Source organism: Salvelinus fontinalis, unplaced genomic scaffold, assembly GCF_029448725.1.
Source record: "Salvelinus fontinalis isolate EN_2023a unplaced genomic scaffold, ASM2944872v1 scaffold_0005, whole genome shotgun sequence".
Taxonomy (NCBI): Eukaryota; Metazoa; Chordata; class Actinopteri; order Salmoniformes; family Salmonidae; genus Salvelinus; species Salvelinus fontinalis.
In genome coordinates this window covers 1,075,270-1,095,269 of record NW_026600214.1, presented here as the reverse complement: position 1 = coordinate 1,095,269, position 20,000 = coordinate 1,075,270, and the positions used below count along the sequence as shown (strand labels likewise).

The following is a 20,000-nucleotide window of genomic DNA, read 5'->3' as shown; positions in this document are numbered from 1 at the left end:
GGGGGGATAGAGGGGGTGGAGGGAGGATGGTGGATAGAGGGGCGGAGGGAGGATGGGGGGGGAGGAGAGATAAGGGGGGAGGATGGGGGATAGAGGGCATGGAGGGAGGAGAGGGGAGGAGGAGAGATACGGGGGGAGGATGGGGGATAGAGGGGGTGGAGGGTGGATGGGGATAGAGGGCATGGAGGGAGGAGAGGGGAGGAGGAGAGATAAGGGGGGAGGATGGGGGATAGAGGGCATGGAGGGAGGAGAGGGGAGGAGGAGAGATAAGGGGGGAGGATGGGGGATAGAGGGGGGATAGAGGGGGCAGAGGGTGGATGGGGATAGAGGGCATGGAGGGAGGAGAGGGGGGGAGGAGAGATAAGGGGGGAGGATGGGGGATAGAGGGGGGATAGAGGGGGCGGAGGGTGGATGGGGGATAGAGGGCATGGAGGGAGGATGGGGGATAGAGGGGGTGGAGGGAGGATGGGGGATAGAGGGGGTGGAGGGAGGATGGGGGATAGAGGGGGTGGAGGGAGGATGGTGGATAGAGGGCATGGAGGGAGGATGGGGGATAGAGGGGGTGGAGGGAGGATGGGGGATAGAGGGGGTGGAGGGAGGATGGGGGATAGAGGAGGTGGAGGGAGGATGGGGGATAGAGGGGGTGGAGGGAGGATGGGGGATAGAGGGCATGGAGGGAGGATGGGGGATAGAGGGGGTGGAGGGAGGATGGGGGATAGAGGGGGTGGAGGGAGGATGGGGGATAGAGGGCATGGAGGGAGGATGGGGGATAGAGGAGGTGGAGGGAGGATGGGGGATAGAGGGCATGGAGGGAGGATGGGGGATAGAGGGGGTGGAGGGAGGATGGTGGATAGAGGGCATGGAGGGAGGATGGGGGATAGAGGGGGTGGAGGGAGGATGGTGGATAGAGGGCATGGAGGGAGGATGGGGGATAGAGGGGGTGGAGGGAGGATGGGGGATAGAGGGCATGGAGGGAGGATGGGGGATAGAGGGGGTGGAGGGAGGATGGGGGATAGAGGGGGTGGAGGGAGGATGGGGGATAGAGGGCATGGAGGGAGGATGGGGGATAGAGGGGGGATAGAGGGCATGGAGGGAGGATGGGGGATAGAGGGGGTGGAGGGAGGATGGGGGATAGAGGGGGTGGAGGGAGGATGGGGGATAGAGGGGGGATAGAGGGCATGGAGGGAGGATGGGGGATAGAGGGCATGGAGGGAGGATGGGGGATAGAGGGGGTGGAGGGAGGATGGGGGATAGAGGGGGGATAGAGGGCATGGAGGGAGGATGGGGGATAGAGGGCATGGAGGGAGGATGGGGGATAGAGGGCATGGAGGGAGGATGGGGGATAGAGGGGGGATAGAGGGCATGGAGGGAGGATGGGGGATAGAGGGCATGGAGGGAGGATGGGGGATAGAGGGGGGATAGAGGGCATGGAGGGAGGATGGGGGATAGAGGGCATGGAGGGAGGATGGGGGATAGAGGGGGGATAGAGGGCATGGAGGGAGGATGGGGGATAGAGGGCATGGAGGGAGGATGGGGGATAGAGGGGGTGGAGGGAGGATGGGGGATAGAGGGGGTGGAGGGAGGATGGGGGATAGAGGGGGTGGAGGGAGGATGGGGATAGAGGGGGCGGAGGGAGGATGGGGATAGAGGGCATGGAGGGAGGATGGGGATAGAGGGCATGGAGGGAGGATGGGGATAGAGGGCATGGAGGGAGGATGGGGGATAGAGGGGGTGGAGGGAGGATGGTGGATAGAGGGCATGGAGGGAGGATGGGGGATAGAGGGGGTGGAGGGAGGATGGGGGATAGAGGGGGTGGAGGGAGGATGGGGGATAGAGGGCATGGAGGGTGGATGGGGGATAGAGGGGGTGGAGGATAGAAGAGGGTTGGTGGCAGACGTGCATGCACTGTTTCTCTGTTTCAATACTGTGTCTTTAAAAGTGATTCTGGAGACTTATCTGTCATGTGACCTGTCTGCAGATCATGACAGCATCCTGTGTGGGGGGTTTGGTGTGAGGTCATCTTGTCTTATAATGCATTGCCTGCCCTGTTCCCTGTGTAACAACCAAACTCGCTCCTCCTTTCCTCCTCCTCCTCCTCCTCCTCTCTCTTCTCCTCTCTCTTCTCCTCTCTCATGTCCTCCTCTCCTCTCTCTTCTCCTCTCTCATGTCCTCCTCTCCTCTCTCTTCTCCTCTCTCATGTCCTCCTCTCCTCTCTCTTCTCCTCTCTCATGTCCTCCTCTCCTCTCTTCTCTTCTCCTCTCTCATGTCCTCCTCTCCTCTCCTCTCCTCTCCTCTCCTCTCCTCTCCTCTCCTCTCCTCTCCTCTCCTCTCTCTGCGGCGTTATCAGATGATGGTTAACAGAACTACAGAGGTATACATGTTGATTCTACCCCTCCCCTCCTCCCCTCTTCCTTCTTCACCTCCATCTAGCACTGCTCTGTAGTTCCTATGTTGACATCAGACCTGTGTTAAATACTGCATGATGGACTCTGACCTGCTCTACTCTACATCTAGCATCAAGTGTCTGTCTGTCTGTCTGTCTGTCTGTCTGTCTGTCCCGTCTGTCCCGTCTGTCTGTCTGTCTGTCTGTCTGTCTGTCTGTCTGTCTGTCTGTCTGTCTGTCTGTCTGTCTGTTGGAGTGTTTGACCAGTACATAGTCTTGTTGTAACAGCCTCATGGTCCTGAGCATGTCTGAATGTTTCAACTTAATTCATTTGTTTTGAGGATTTTTGTAAAACAGTGTTTTACACCTTTAAGAGTGTGTTTCTTTGGTGTGGAAGTCTTTTTTTCCAAGAATTCCCCTATGAAACAGAGCCTTTGTTGTAGTTGTATCTGTGCTTTGTGTATGTTACTATTCTATCTTATCAGCCAGCGTTTTTAACGTCAGGAACTAACAAACCAAAAATAAACGTCACCTAGTTGACGAAACACAACATGTGAACTCACTTATTAAATCTTACAGGGCACCAACACCTTTCTGCAATACCTGTGTAGTTTGTCATAGTGTGCCTCTCAAATGGCACCCTATTCCCTATATAGTGCACTGTGGGACCTGGTCAAAAGTAGTGCACTACACAGGGAATAGGGTGCCATTTGGTCAATAAGATAATATTTATATATATTATATTAGTATGGTTGGTTATATTATAATATGATGATAATATTTATATATATTATAAGTATGGTTGGTTATATTATAATATGATGATACTATTTATATATATATTATATTAGTATGGTTGGTTATATTATAATATGATGATAATATGTATATATATTATATTAGTATGGTTGGTTATAGTATAATATCATGATAATATTTATATATATTATATTAGTATGGTTGTTTAACTATGTATCTTAATCTCCCCATGTCTCCCAGAATGGGAAGGTAAGAGGATAATATATACCTCTAACTCTGTCATACAGCTGCTTTTATATCAATCTGTTTTTATATATATTTCCATATATAAATGTCTGTCCCGTCTGTCTAACAGAGCTCTGTAGTGGCTAGTCGCTTACTGTCCCGTCTGTCTAACAGAGCTCTGTAGTGGCTGGTCGCTTACTGTCCCGTCTGTCTAACAGAGCTCTGTAGTGGCTGGTCGCTTACTGTCCCGTCTGTCTAACAGAGCTCTGTAGTGGCTGGTCGCTTACTGTCCCGTCTGTCTAACAGAGCTCTGTAGTGGCTGGTCCCTTACTGTCCCGTCTGTCTAACAGAGCTCTGTAGTGGCTGGTCCCTTACTGTCCCGTCTGTCTAACAGAGCTCTGTAGTGGCTGGTCCCTTACTGTCCCGTCTGTCTAACAGAGCTCTGTAGTGGCTGGTCCCTTACTGTCCCGTCTGTCTAACAGAGCTCTGTAGTGGCTGGTCCCTTACTGTCCCGTCTGTCTAACAGAGCTCTGTAGTGGCTGGTCCCTTACTGTCCCGTCTGTCTAACAGAGCTCTGTAGTGGCTGGTCGCTTACTGTCCCGTCTGTCTAACAGAGCTCTGTAGTGGCTGGTCGCTTACTGTCCCGTCTGTCTAACAGAGCTCTGTAGTGGCTGGTCCCTTACTGTCCCGTCTGTCTAACAGAGCTCTGTAGTGGCTGGTCGCTTACTGTCCTGTTCTTTATTCTTTATATATATATGTCTATATTTATTTATATTACTCTTTATTTTACTTCTTTATTATCACATTCTCTGTTATTTACTTTCTATTTTTTTATAGCTATAATGTAGTGTTATAGTCTTGTTAATGTAGTGTTATAGACTTAATGTAGTGTTATAGACATAATGTAGTGTTATAGACGTAATGTAGTGTTATAGCCTTAATGTAGTGTTATAAACGTAATGTAGTGTTATAAACTTAATGTAGTGTTATAGACGTAATGTAGTGTTATAGCCATAATGTAGTGTTATAGTCTTATTAATGTAGTGTTATAGTCTTATTAATGTAGTGTTATAGTCTTATTAATGTAGTGTTATAGACTTAATGTAGTGTAATAGACATAATGTAGTGTTATGGACATAATGTAGTGTTATAAACTTAATGTAGTGTTATAGACATAATGTAGTGTTATAGACATAATGTAGTGTTATAGACTTAATGTAGTGTTATAGACATAATGTAGTGTTATAGACATAATGTAGTGTTATAGACTTAATGTAGTGTTATAGACATAATGTAGTGCTATAGTCTTGTTAATGTAGTGTTAGAAACTTAATGTAGTGTTATAGACATAATGTAGTGTTATAGACATAATGTAGTGTTATAGACGTAATGTAGTGTTATAGACTTAATGTAGTGTTATAAACTTAATGTAGTGTTATAGACATAATGTGTTATAAACTTAATGTAGTGTTATAGACATAATGTAGTGTTATAGACATAATGTAGTGTTATAGTCTTATTAATGTAGTGTTATAGACATAATGTAGTGTTATAGCCATAATGTAGTGTTATAAACTTAATGTAGTGTTATAAACTTAATGTAGTGTTATTAACTTAATGTAGTGTTATAGCCATAATGTAGTGTTATAGACATAATGTAGTGTTATAGTCTTATTAATGTAGTGTTATAGACATAATGTAGTGTTATAGCCATAATGTAGTGTTATAAACTTAATGTAGTGTTATAAACTTAATGTAGTGTTATTAACTTAATGTAGTGTTATAGCCATAATGTAGTGTTATAGACATAATGTAGTGTTATAGACATAATGTAGTGTTATAGTCTTATTAATGTAGTGTTATAGACATAATGTAGTGTTATAGTCTTATTAATGTAGTGTTATATACATAATGTAGTGTTATAGTCTTATTAATGTAGTGTTATAGTCTTATTAATGTAGTGTTATAGACATAATGTAGTGTTATAGTCTTATTAATGTAGTGTTATAGACATAATGTGTTATAGACATAATGTAGTGTTATAGACATAATGTAGTGTTATAAACTTAATGTAGTGTTATAGACATAATGTAGTGTTATAGACATAATATAGTGTTATAAACATAATGTAGTGTTATAGCCATAATGTAGTGTTATAGACTTATTAATGTAGTGTTATAGACATAATGTGTTATAGCCATAATGTAGTGTTATAAACTTAATGTAGTGTTATAGTCTTATTAATGTAGTGTTATAGACATAATGTAGTGTTATAGACATAATGTAGTGTTATAAACTTAATGTAGTGTTATAGTCTTATTAATGTAGTGTTATAGACATAATGTAGTGTTATAGCCATAATGTAGTGTTATAGACATAATGTAGTGTTATAGCCATAATGTAGTGTTATAAACTTAATGTAGTGTTATAAACTTAATGTAGTGTTATTAACTTAATGTAGTGTTATAGCCATAATGTAGTGTTATAGACATAATGTAGTGTTATAGACATAATGTAGTGTTATAGTCTTATTAATGTAGTGTTATAGACATAATGTAGTGTTATAGTCTTATTAATGTAGTGTTATATACATAATGTAGTGTTATAGTCTTATTAATGTAGTGTTATAGTCTTATTAATGTAGTGTTATAGAAATAATGTAGTGTTATAGTCTTATTAATGTAGTGTTATAGACATAATGTGTTATAGACATAATGTAGTGTTATAGACATAATGTGTTATAGACATAATGTAGTGTTATAGCCATAATGTAGTGTTATAGACTTAATGTAGTGTTATAAACTTAATGTAGTGTTATAGACATAATGTGTTATAAACTTAATGTAGTGTTATAGACATAATGTAGTGTTATAAACTTAATGTAATGTTATAGACATAATGTAGTGTTATAGCCATAATGTAGTGTTATAGGTTTAATGTAGTGTTATAAACTTAATGTAGTGTTATAGACATAATGTGTTATAAACTTAATGTAGTGTTATAGACATAATGTAGTGTTATAAACTTAATGTAGTGTTATAGACATAATGTAGTGTTATAGCCATAATGTAGTGTTATAAACTTAATGTAGTGTTATAGACATAATGTGTTATAAACTTAATGTAGTGTTATAGACATAATGTAGTGTTATAGACATAATGTGTTATAAACTTAATGTAGTGTTATAAACTTAATTTAGTGTTATAAACGTAATGTAGTGTTATAAACTTAATGTAGTGTTATAGACATAATGTAGTGTTATAGACATAATGTAGTGTTATAAACTTAATGTAGTGTTATAGCCATAATGTAGTGTTATAGCCATAATGTAGTGTTATAGACATAATGTAGTGTTATAGACTTAATATAGTGTTATAAACTTAATGTAGTGTTATAGACATAATGTAGTGTTATAAACTTAATGTAGTGTTATAAACTTAATGTAGTGTTATAGACATAATGTGTTATAAACTTAATGTAGTGTTATAAACTTAATGTAGTGTTATAGACATAATGTGTTATAAACTTAATGTAGTGTTATAAACTTAATGTAGTGTTATAGACATAATGTAGTGTTATAGGTTTAATGTAGTGTTATAAACTTAATGTAGTGTTATAGACATAATGTAGTGTTATAAACTTAATGTAGTGTTATAAACTTAATGTAGTGTTATAAACTTGATGTAGTGTTATAAACTTAATGTAGTGTTATAGACATAATGTAGTGTTATAGCCTTAATTTAGTGTTATAAACGTAATGTAGTGTTATAGACATAATGTAGTGTTATAGACGTAATGTAGTGTTATAGACTTAATGTAGTGTTATAGACTTAATGTAGTGTTATAAACTTAATGTAGTGTTATAGACATAATGTAGTGTTATAGACTTAATGTAGTGTTATAAACTTAATGTAGTGTTATAGACATAATGTGTTATAAACTTAATGTAGTGTTATAGACATAATGTAGTGTTATAGACATAATGTAGTGTTATAGTCTTATTAATGTAGTGTTATAGACATAATGTAGTGTTATAAACTTAATGTAGTGTTATAAACTTAATGTAGTGTTATTAACTTAATGTAGTGTTATAGCCATAATGTAGTGTTATAGACATAATGTAGTGTTATAGTCTTATTAATGTAGTGTTATAGACATAATGTAGTGTTATAGCCATAATGTAGTGTTATAAACTTAATGTAGTGTTATAAACTTAATGTAGTGTTATTAACTTAATGTAGTGTTATAGCCATAATGTAGTGTTATAGACATAATGTAGTGTTATAGACATAATGTAGTGTTATAGTCTTATTAATGTAGTGTTATAGACATAATGTAGTGTTATAGTCTTATTAATGTAGTGTTATATACATAATGTAGTGTTATAGTCTTATTAATGTAGTGTTATAGTCTTATTAATGTAGTGTTATAGACATAATGTAGTGTTATAGTCTTATTAATGTAGTGTTATAGACATAATGTGTTATAGACATAATGTAGTGTTATAGACATAATGTAGTGTTATAAACTTAATGTAGTGTTATAAACATAATGTAGTGTTATAGACATAATGTAGTGTTATAGACATAATGTAGTGTTATAGCCATAATGTAGTGTTATAGCCATAATGTAGTGTTATAGACGTAATGTAGTGTTATAGACTTATTAATGTAGTGTTATAGACATAATGTGTTATAGCCATAATGTAGTGTTATAAACTTAATGTAGTGTTATAGTCTTATTAATGTAGTGTTATAGACATAATGTAGTGTTATAGACATAATGTAGTGTTATAAACTTAATGTAGTGTTATAGTCTTATTAATGTAGTGTTATAGACATAATGTAGTGTTATAGCCATAATGTAGTGTTATAGACATAATGTAGTGTTATAGCCATAATGTAGTGTTATAAACTTAATGTAGTGTTATAAACTTAATGTAGTGTTATTAACTTAATGTAGTGTTATAGCCATAATGTAGTGTTATAGACATAATGTAGTGTTATAGACATAATGTAGTGTTATAGTCTTATTAATGTAGTGTTATAGACATAATGTAGTGTTATAGTCTTATTAATGTAGTGTTATATACATAATGTAGTGTTATAGTCTTATTAATGTAGTGTTATAGTCTTATTAATGTAGTGTTATAGAAATAATGTAGTGTTATAGTCTTATTAATGTAGTGTTATAGACATAATGTGTTATAGACATAATGTAGTGTTATAGACATAATGTGTTATAGACATAATGTAGTGTTATAGCCATAATGTAGTGTTATAGACTTAATGTAGTGTTATAAACTTAATGTAGTGTTATAGACATAATGTGTTATAAACTTAATGTAGTGTTATAGACATAATGTAGTGTTATAAACTTAATGTAGTGTTATAGACATAATGTAGTGTTATAGCCATAATGTAGTGTTATAGGTTTAATGTAGTGTTATAAACTTAATGTAGTGTTATAGACATAATGTGTTATAAACTTAATGTAGTGTTATAGACATAATGTAGTGTTATAAACTTAATGTAGTGTTATAGACATAATGTAGTGTTATAGCCATAATGTAGTGTTATAAACTTAATGTAGTGTTATAGACATAATGTGTTATAAACTTAATGTAGTGTTATAGACATAATGTAGTGTTATAGACATAATGTGTTATAAACTTAATGTAGTGTTATAAACTTAATTTAGTGTTATAAACGTAATGTAGTGTTATAAACTTAATGTAGTGTTATAGACATAATGTAGTGTTATAGACATAATGTAGTGTTATAAACTTAATGTAGTGTTATAGCCATAATGTAGTGTTATAGCCATAATGTAGTGTTATAGACATAATGTAGTGTTATAGACTTAATATAGTGTTATAAACTTAATGTAGTGTTATAGACATAATGTAGTGTTATAAACTTAATGTAGTGTTATAAACTTAATGTAGTGTTATAGACATAATGTGTTATAAACTTAATGTAGTGTTATAAACTTAATGTAGTGTTATAGACATAATGTGTTATAAACTTAATGTAGTGTTATAAACTTAATGTAGTGTTATAGACATAATGTAGTGTTATAGGTTTAATGTAGTGTTATAAACTTAATGTAGTGTTATAGACATAATGTAGTGTTATAAACTTAATGTAGTGTTATAAACTTAATGTAGTGTTATAAACTTGATGTAGTGTTATAAACTTAATGTAGTGTTATAGACATAATGTAGTGTTATAGCCTTAATTTAGTGTTATAAACGTAATGTAGTGTTATAGACATAATGTAGTGTTATAGACGTAATGTAGTGTTATAGACTTAATGTAGTGTTATAGACTTAATGTAGTGTTATAAACTTAATGTAGTGTTATAGACTTAATGTAGTGTTATAAACTTAATGTAGTGTTATAGCCATAATTTAGTGTTATAGCCTTAATTTAGTGTTATAGACTTAAAACCTTTCGAGGACACACGTTCCGCTAGCGGAACCCCTCGACAACATTCCTCTGAAAAGGCAGCGTGGGAAATTCATAAATATTTTTTTTAAATGTGTAACAAGTCCAATACAGCAAATGAAAGATAAACTTCTTTTTAATCTACCCATCGTGTTCGACTAAAAAAATGCTTTTCAGCGAAAACACAACATATGATTATGTTAGATCACCGCCAAGTCCAAAAAACACACAGCCATTTTCCCAGCCAAAGAGAGGAGTCACAAAAAGCAGAAATAGAGATAAAATTAATCACTAACCTTTGATGATCTTCATCAGATGACACTCATAGGACATCATGTTACACAATACATGTATTCTTTGTTCGATAATGTGCATATCTATATCCAAAAATCTCCATTTACATTGACGCCATGTTCAGAAATGCCTCCAAAATATCCGGAGAATTTGCAGAGAGCCACGACAAATAACAGAAATACTCATCATAAACTTTGATGTATGATACATGTTTTACATAGAATTAACGATACACTTGTTTTTAATGCAATCGCTGTGTCAGATTTCAAAATCTTTATGGAAAAAGCAAACCCATGGAATAATCTGAGACGGCGCTCAGATAGAAACAACATTTCTCTGCCATGTTGGAGTCAACAGAAATACGAAATTACATTATAAATATTCCCTTACCTTTGATGATCTTCATCAGAATGCACTCCCAGGAATCCTAGTTCCACAATAAATTGTTGTTTTGTTCGATAATGTCCATTATTTATGTCCAAGTAGCTACTTTTGCTAGCGCGTTTAGTACACATATCCAAACGCTCGCGCAGGTCCAGGCGAACGTCAGACGAAAACGTCCAAAAGATATATTACAGGTCGAATAAACTTGTCAAACTAAGTATAGAATTAATCTTTAGGATGCTGTTATCATAAATATTCAATAACGTTCCAACCGGAGAATTCCTTTGTGTCTTTAGAAGTAATGGAACGCAAGTCGATATCATGTGGAATGCGCGTGACCAGGACCTGGCTCTCTGCCAGACCACTGACTCATTCCTCTCTCATCCGGTCTACCTGTGGCTCTCTGCCAGACCACTGACTCATTCCTCTCTCATCCGGTCTACCTTTGGCTCACTTAGTTTTTCTGTTCAGATGATAGATTATTTGTTTCTTTTTCACAGTCGCATGATTAGTGTCTTCAAATCTGCAGCTCAAATGGCACCCTATCCCCTATATAGTGCACTACTTTAGACCAGAGCCCTATGGCACCCTATATGGTGCACTACTATATAGGGCCCACAGAGTGTAGTCTGTACTGTACTGATTCATTATCTTTCTCTTTCCTGTCTTTTCTTGATTTTATTTCCTCATCGCTCTTTTTCTCCGGTAGTGGTGCATCATGGGAATGCTGCATGAACTAAGAGTCTGTCTTTCTTCTGTTGGATTGGCAGTTGAACTGATTCTCATCTCTCTTTCTTTGTGTTTCCCCGTCCCTGTCTCTCTCTCTGTCTCTATCTGTCTCTCTCTCTCTCTCGCTCTCTCTCTCTCCTCCCCCTAACAGAGTGGGTTTACCCCCCTGCACATCGCTGCTCACTATGGCAACGTGAATGTCTCCACCCTCCTGCTCAACCGAGGGGCAGCCATAGACTTCACCGCCAGGGTAGGACACTGTGAAGTTCTACTGTCATCACTTAATACATTTACATTTAAGTCATTTAGCAGACGCTCTTATCCAGAGCGACTTACAAAATTGGAAAGTTCATACATATTCATCCTGGTCCCCCCGTGGGACTTGAACCCTGGTCCCCCCGTGGGAATTGAACCCACAACCCTGGCGTTGCAAGCGCCATGCTCTACCAACTGAGCCACACGGGACCAATACGTAGGGTAGGACACTGTGAAGTTCTACTGTCATCACTTAATACGTAGGGTAGGACACTGTGAAGTTCTACTGTCATCACTTAATACGTAGGGTAGGACACTGTGAAGTTCTACTGTCATCACTTAATACGTAGGGTAGGACACTGTGAAGTTCTACTGTCATCACTTAATACGTAGGGTAGGACACTGTGAAGTTCTACTAGGTTCTACTGTCATCACTTCTTATCCCCCCTTAATAAGTATTATTATATGACACTGTGTGTGTGTGTGTGTGTGTGTGTGTGTGTGTGTGTGTGTGTGTGTGTGTGTGTGTGTGTGTGTGTGTGTGTGTGTGTGTGTGTGTGTGTGTGTGCTTGTGTGTGTGTGTGTGTGTGTGTGTGTGTGTGTGTCTATAGAATGGGATAACTCCTCTCCATGTGGCCTCTAAGAGAGGGAACACCAACATGGTGGCTCTACTGCTGGACAGAGGAGCTCAGATAGATGCCAAGACCAGGGTGAGTACCACACACACACACACACACACACACACACACACACACACACACACACACACACACACACACACACACACACACACACACACACACACACACACACACACACACACACACACACACACACACACACACACACACACACACAGAGAGAGAGAGAGAGACAGATTGAAAACACTCCCAGGGCTGCACTAAAATGGGATTGTCATTTTTTGGACCAAATATTGGGATTTTATTTGCGTTTTAGATCATAACACTTGGAAGAACTGTTGTAGTCATGGAGACAGAATGGAGAACTGTCGTAGTCATGGAAATAGAATGTGGGATTCTATGGTTGGTTGGTGTTAGGAATGACAAGTAATGAAAAGGCCATATACAGTAGATGGTGGTGTGAGAGGGTAGATGGTGGTGTGACAGGGTAGATAGTGGTGTGACAGGGTAGATGGTGGTGTGACAGGGTAGATAGTGGTGTGACAGGGTAGATAGTGGTGTGACAGGGTAGATAGTGGTGTGACAGGGTAGATAGTGGTGTGACAGGGTAGATAGTGGTGTGACAGGGTAGATGGTGGTGTAACAGGGTAGATAGTGGTGTGACAGGGTAGATGGTGGTGTAACAGGGTAGAGGGTGGTGTAACAGGGTAGATAGTGGTGTGACAGGGTAGATGGTGGTGTGACAGGGTAGATGGTGGTGTGACAGGGTAGATGGTGTGACAGGGTAGATGGTGGTGTGACAGGGTAGATGGTGGTGTGACAGGGTAGATGGTGGTGTAACAGGGTAGATGGTGGTGTAACAGGGTAGATAGTGGTGTGACAGGGTAGATGGTGGTGTGACAGGGTAGATGGTGGTGTGACAGGGTAGATGGTGTAACAGGGTAGATGGTGTAACAGGGTAGATGGTGGTGTGACAGGGTAGATGGTGTTTTGACAGGGTAGATGGTGGTGTGAGAGGGTAGATGGTGTAACAGGGTAGATGGTGGTGTGACAGGGTAGATGGTGTGACAGGGTAGATGGTGGTGTGACAGGGTAGATGGTGGTGTGACAGGGTAGAGGGTGGTGTGACAGGGTAGATGGTGTAACAGGGTAGATGGTGTAACAGGGTAGATGGTGTGACAGGGTAGATGGTGTGACAGGGTAGATGGTGGTGTGACAGGGTAGATGGTGTGACAGGGTAGATAGTGGTGTGACAGGGTAGATGGTGGTGTGACAGGGTAGATAGTGGTGTGACAGGGTAGATGGTGGTGTGACAGGGTAGATGGTGGTGTGACAGGGTAGATGGTGTTGTGACAGGGTAGATGGTGGTGTGACAGGGTAGATGGTGTAACAGGGTAGATGGTGGTGTGACAGGGTAGATGGTGGTGTGACAGGGTAGATGGTGGTGTGACAGGGTAGATGGTGGTGTGACAGGGTAGATGGTGGTGTGACAGGGTAGAGGGTGGTGTGACAGGGTAGATGGTGTAACAGGGTAGATGGTGTAACAGGGTAGATGGTGTGACAGGGTAGATGGTGTGACAGGGTAGATGGTGGTGTGACAGGGTAGATGGTGTGACAGGGTAGATAGTGGTGTGACAGGGTAGATGGTGTTGTGACAGGGTAGATGGTGGTGTGACAGGGTAGATGGTGTGACAGGGTAGATGGTGTTGTGACAGGGTAGATGGTGGTGTGACAGGGTAGATGGTGGTGTGACAGGGTAGATGGTGGTGTGACAGGGTAGAGGGTGTGACAGGGTAGATGGTGGTGTGACAGGGTAGATGGTGGTGTGACAGGGTAGATGGTGGTGTGACAGGGTAGAGGGTGGTGTAACAGGGTAGATGGTGTGACAGGGTAGATGGTGTTGTGACAGGGTAGATGGTGGTGTGACAGGGTAGATGGTGTGACAGGGTAGATGGTGTTGTGACAGGGTAGATGGTGGTGTGACAGGGTAGATGGTGGTGTGACAGGGTAGATGGTGGTGTGACAGGGTAGAGGGTGTGACAGGGTAGATGGTGGTGTGACAGGGTAGATGGTGGTGTGAGAGGGTAGATGGTGGTGTGACAGGGTAGATGGTGGTGTGACAGGGTAGATGGTGGTGTGACAGGGTAGATGGTGGTGTAACAGGGTAGATGGTAGTGTGACAGGGTAGATGGTGTGACAGGGTAGATGGTGGTGTGACAGGGTAGATGGTGGTGTGACAGGGTAGATGGTGGTGTAACAGGGTAGATGGTAGTGTGACAGGGTAGATGGTGTGACAGGGTAGATGGTGTGACAGGGTAGATGGTGTGACAGGGTAGATGGTAGTGTGACAGGGTAGATGGTGGTGTAACAGGGTAGAGGGTGTTGTGACTGGGTAGATAGTGGTGTGACAGGGTAGATAGTGGTGTGACAGGGTAGAGGGTGGTGTGACAGGGTAGATGGTGGTGTGACAGGGTAGATGGTGGTGTGACAGGGTAGAGGGTGTTGTGACAGGGTAGAGGGTGGTGTGACAGGGTAGATGGTGGTGTGACAGGGTAGATGGTGGTGTGACAGGGTAGATAGTGGTGTGACAGGGTAGATGATGGTGTGACAGGGTAGATGGTGTTGTGACAGGGTAGATAGTGGTGTGACAGGGTACATAGTGGTGTGACAGGGTAGATGGTGGTTTGACAGGGTAGATGGTGGTGTGACAGGGTAGATGGTGTGACAGGGTAGATGGTGTGACAGGGTAGATGGTTGTGTGACAGGGTAGATGGTGGTGTGACAGGGTAGATGGTGTGACAGGGTAGATGGTGGTTTGACAGGGTAGATGGTGGTGTGACAGGGTAGATGGTGTGACAGGGTAGATGGTGTGACAGGGTAGATGGTTGTGTGACAGGGTAGATGGTGGTGTGACAGGGTAGATGGTGGTGTGACAGGGTAGATGGTCTCTGTCTCTCTCTCTCTCTCTCCCTCTCTCCCCTTCTCTCTATCTCTCTCTCTCTCTCTCCCCATCTCTCTCTCCCTCTCTCTCTCTCTCTCTCTCTCTCTCTCTCTCTCTCTCCCCTTCTCTCTCTCTCTCTCTCTGGCTCTGTCTCCCTCTGTCTCTCTCTTTGTCTCGCTCTCTTTCTCTCTCTCTCTCTCTCTCTCTCGCTCTCTCTCTCTCTCTCTCTCTCTCTCTCTCAAATTCAAATTCAAATTCAAGCTGCTTTATTGGCATGAAAAACATTTTCAATATTGCCAAAGCAACAATGTATACAATATACATTGTAATAAAATTATAAACAATGACAAATAATAATATAGAATGGCAGTAAATAATAATACAAAATTAAATATAAAAATAGTAACAATAAAATGGTAACAGTCAATAATCGAATATAATGAAATAAAAAAATGAAACTATAACTAACTTATAACTAAACAACGGTCATCTTCACCATTACATCGGTACTACAACTACTATCATCATTACCACTACTACCACCACCACCATCATTAAACTGCTAGCATTACCATTACCACCCATACCACTACTACCACCACCACCATCATTAAACTGCTATCATTACCATTACCACCCATACCACTACTACCACCACCACCATCATTAAACTGCTATCATTACCATTACCACCCATACCACTACTACCACCACCACCATCATTAAACTGCTATCATTACCATTACCACCCATACCACTACCACCACCACCACCATCATTAAACTGCTATCATTACCATTACCACCCATACCATTACTACCACCACCACCATCATTAAACTGCTATCATTACCATTACCACCCATACCACTACCACCACCACCACCATCATTAAACTGCTATCATTACCATTACCACCCATACCACTACCACCACCACCACCATCATTAAACTGCTATCATTACCATTACCACCCATACCACTACTACCACCACCACCATTAAACTGCTATCATTACCATTACCACCCATACCACCACTACCACCACCACCATCATTAAACTGCTATCATTACCATTACCACCCATACCACTACTACCACCACCACCATCATTAAACTGCTATCATTACCATTACCACCCATACCATTACTACCACCACCACCATCATTAAACTGCTATCATTACCATTACCACCCATACCACCACTACCACCACCACCATCATTAAACTGCTATCATTACCATTACCACCCATACCACTACTACCACCACCACCATCATTAAACTGCTATCATTACCATTACCACCCATACCATTACTACTTGGAATGATAAACAACAATAATAATAGTAATAACAATAACAGTAATAACAATAATAGTAATAATAAGTAAGTTACTGCTTACTATGCAGATGTTATTATTCAGTGTCCCTCAGGTTATGGCAGGCAAATACATATTTGGCTGCAAGAGGAGCCATTGCTCCTACGCCCATGAGTATTTTTAGCTTTTCCTCTGGGTTTAATAAGTTAAAATTTGGAATAAATGTAGACATTTCTGTGAATAATGAATCTCTTGGTGAGGAATATTTATCACAGTAAAGGAGAAAGTGCATCTCTGTCTCGACCTCCCCAGTCGTGCAGTGACCACAAACACGCTCCTCTTTGGGTAGCCATGTCTTTTTATGTCTGCCGGTTTCTATTGCCAATCGGTGGTCACTCAGCCTGTACTTGGTAAGAATCTGTCTCTGCTTCGTATCTCTGACAGAGTAGAGATATTCAGCCAATTCATATTCTCTGTTTAGGGTCAGATAGCAATTTAGTCGGCTTTGGGATTTTGTTTCATTTTTCCAATGTTGTATATATGAGTCCTTTGATTGGTTCATGATTTTGTTTATTGGAATTCTTTCTTTTGAAGCAGTGCTGGTGTCAGCTTGGTTGGTGAGCTCCAACACCAGCTGACTGACTCTCTCTCTCTCCCTGTCTCTCTATCTCTCTCTCTCCCCGTCTCTCTATCTCTCTCTCTGTCTCTCTCTCTCTCTCTCTCTCTCTCTCTCTCTCTCTCTCTCTCTCTCTCTCTCTCTACCTACAAATGTATTACATGTTTCATCCCTCTGGCTCCACCTGCTGTTGGACACAGTCTTGAAAAGGGATACTTATGCACGTTTTTGTGGTGTGTGTGTGTGTGTGGTGTGTGTGTGTGTGTGTGTGTGTGTGTGTGTGTGTGTGTGTGTGTGTGTGTGTGTGTGTGGTGTGTGTGTGTGTGTGTGTGTGTGTGTGTGTGGTGTGTGTGTGTGTGTGTGTGTGTGTGTGGTGTGTGTGTGGTGTGTGTGTGTGTGTGTGTGTGTGTGTGTGTGTGTGTGTGTGTGTGTGTGTGTGTGTGTGTGTGTGTGTGTGTGTGTGGTGTGTGTGTGTGTGTGTGTGTGTGTGTGTGTGTGTGTGGTGTGTGGTGTGTGGTGTGTGGGTGTGTTTGTGTGTTTGTGTGTGTGTGGTGTGTGTGTGTGTGTGTGTGTGTGTCTCAGGACGGCCTCACCCCTCTACACTGTGCAGCGCGGAGTGGACATGACCCCGCCATAGAACTGCTGCTGGAGAGAGGAGCACCCATACTGGCTAGGACCAAGGTACACACACACTCACACACACACACACACACACACTCACACACACACACACACACACACACACACACACACACACACACCAAATACACACACACACACACACACACACACACACACACACACACACACACACACACACACACACACACACACACACACACACACACACACACACACACACACCAAATACACACACACACACACATGCATACAGTATATACAAACAAACACACACACACACACACAAAGCACACACATTATTTCACATGGTTTTGTTGAGACACTGTTATGGAGTCAGGAAGAACTCTTCAAGTAAACTGTTACAGAACGGAGTATCAGAAAATCTAACAAAAAGTATACTCTCTCCTTTCCTCTCTCTCCCTCTCTCCACCCTCCCCTCCCTCCCTCTTCCTCCCTCCCTCCCTCTCTCTTCCCCCTCCCTCCACCTTCGTTCCTACGCTCTCTCCCTCTCCCCCTCTCTTCCGCTCCCCCTCCCTCTCTCTCTCTCCGTCCTACGCTCTCTCCCCCTCCTCTCCCCCTCCCTCTCTCTCCCTCTCTCTCCCCCTCTCTCTCCCTCTCCCCCCTCTCTCCCCCCTCTCTCCCTCTCTCTCCCCCTCTCTCCCCTCCCTCTCTCTACCCCTCCCTCTCTCCCCCTCTCTCTCCCTCTCTCTCCCCCTCTCTCCCCTCCCCCCTATAGAACGGTCTCTCCCCCCTTCACATGTCGGCCCAGGGAGACCATGTGGAGTGCGTCAAACACCTGCTGCAGCACAAGGCGCCTGTTGATGATGTCACCCTGGACTACCTGACGGCGCTGCACGTCGCCGCCCACTGTGGTCACTACAGAGTCACCAAGCTGCTGCTGGACAAGAGGGCCAACCCCAACGTTAGGGCTCTGGTACGGATCTAATACACACACACACACACACACACACACTGGTACAGACCAACGTTAGGGCTCTGGTAATACCTAACGCTCCTATACCCACTAATACACTGGTACAGACCAACGTTAGGGCTCTGGTAATACCTAACGCTCCTACACCCACTAATACACTGGTACAGACCAACGTTAGGGCTCTGGTAATACCTAACGCTCCTATACCCACTAATACACTGGTACAGACCAACGTTAGGGCTCTGGTAATACCTAACGCTCCTATGCCCACTAATACACTGGTACAGACCAACGTTAGGGCTCTGGTAATACCTAACGCTCCTATACCCACTAATACACTGGTACAGACCAACGTTAGGGCTCTGGTAATACCTAACGCTCCTATGCCCACTAATACACTGGTACAGACCAACGTTAGGGCTCTGGTAATACCTAACGCTCCTCTACCCACTAATACACTGGTACAGACCAACGTTAGGGCTCTGGTAATACCTAACGCTCCTATACCCACTAATACACTGGTACAGACCAACGTTAGGGCTCTGGTAATACCTAACGCTCCTCTACCCACTAATACACTGGTACAGACCAACGTTAGGGCTCTGGTAATACCTAACGCTCCTATACCCACTAACACACTGGTACAGACCAACGTTAGGGCTCTCACACACACACACACACACACACACACACACACACACACACACACACACACACACACACACACACACACACACACACACACACACACTAGTACAGACCTAACACACTCACACACTTGTACAGACCTAATACACACACACACACACACACACACACACACACACACACACACACACACACACACACACACACACACACACACACACACACACACACACACACACACTAGTACAGGCCTAATACAACAGTTAAGTTCTTTGAATGTTTTCCCAACGTTGCTGTGTGTGTTTCTGTGTGTTTCAGAACGGGTTCACTCCGCTGCACATCGCCTGCAAGAAGAACCGGGTGAAGGTGATGGAGCTGCTGGTGAAATACGGAGCCTCCATCCAGGCCGTCACGGAGTCTGGTCTGACCCCCATCCACGTCTCAGCCTTCATGGGTCACCTCAACATGGTGCTGCTGCTGCTGCAGAGCGGTGCCTCGCCTGACGTCTGCAACGTCGTCAGTACCGATACAATCAAATCAAATGTTACCGGTCATGTACACGTGTTTAGCAGATGTTATTACGGGTGTAGTGAAATGCTTGTGTTCCAAGCTCCAACAGTGCAGAAGTATCTAGCTAATTGCTTGTGTTTCTAGCTCCAACAGTGCAGTAGTATCTAACTAAATGCTTGTGTTCCTAGCTCCAACAGAGCAATAGTATCTAACTAAATGCTTGTGTTCCTAGCTCCAACAGAGCAATAGTATCTAGCTAAATGCTTGTGT

The 20,000-nt window shown here is 41.9% G+C and overlaps 1 protein-coding gene across 1 annotated transcript in view; it reads left to right on the top strand.

Moving 5' to 3' along the window:
• LOC129841974 (ankyrin-2-like) overlaps positions 1-20,000 on the top strand; it is a 256,273-nt gene that overhangs the window by 106,888 nt on the left and 129,385 nt on the right. Inside the window, exons 8-13 of the mRNA XM_055910338.1 lie at positions 2,348-2,371; positions 11,375-11,473; positions 12,090-12,188; positions 17,579-17,677; positions 18,375-18,572; positions 19,539-19,736. Coding sequence (XP_055766313.1) covers positions 2,348-2,371; positions 11,375-11,473; positions 12,090-12,188; positions 17,579-17,677; positions 18,375-18,572; positions 19,539-19,736 — 717 coding nt within the window. The remainder of the gene's footprint in view (positions 1-2,347; positions 2,372-11,374; positions 11,474-12,089; positions 12,189-17,578; positions 17,678-18,374; positions 18,573-19,538; positions 19,737-20,000) is intronic.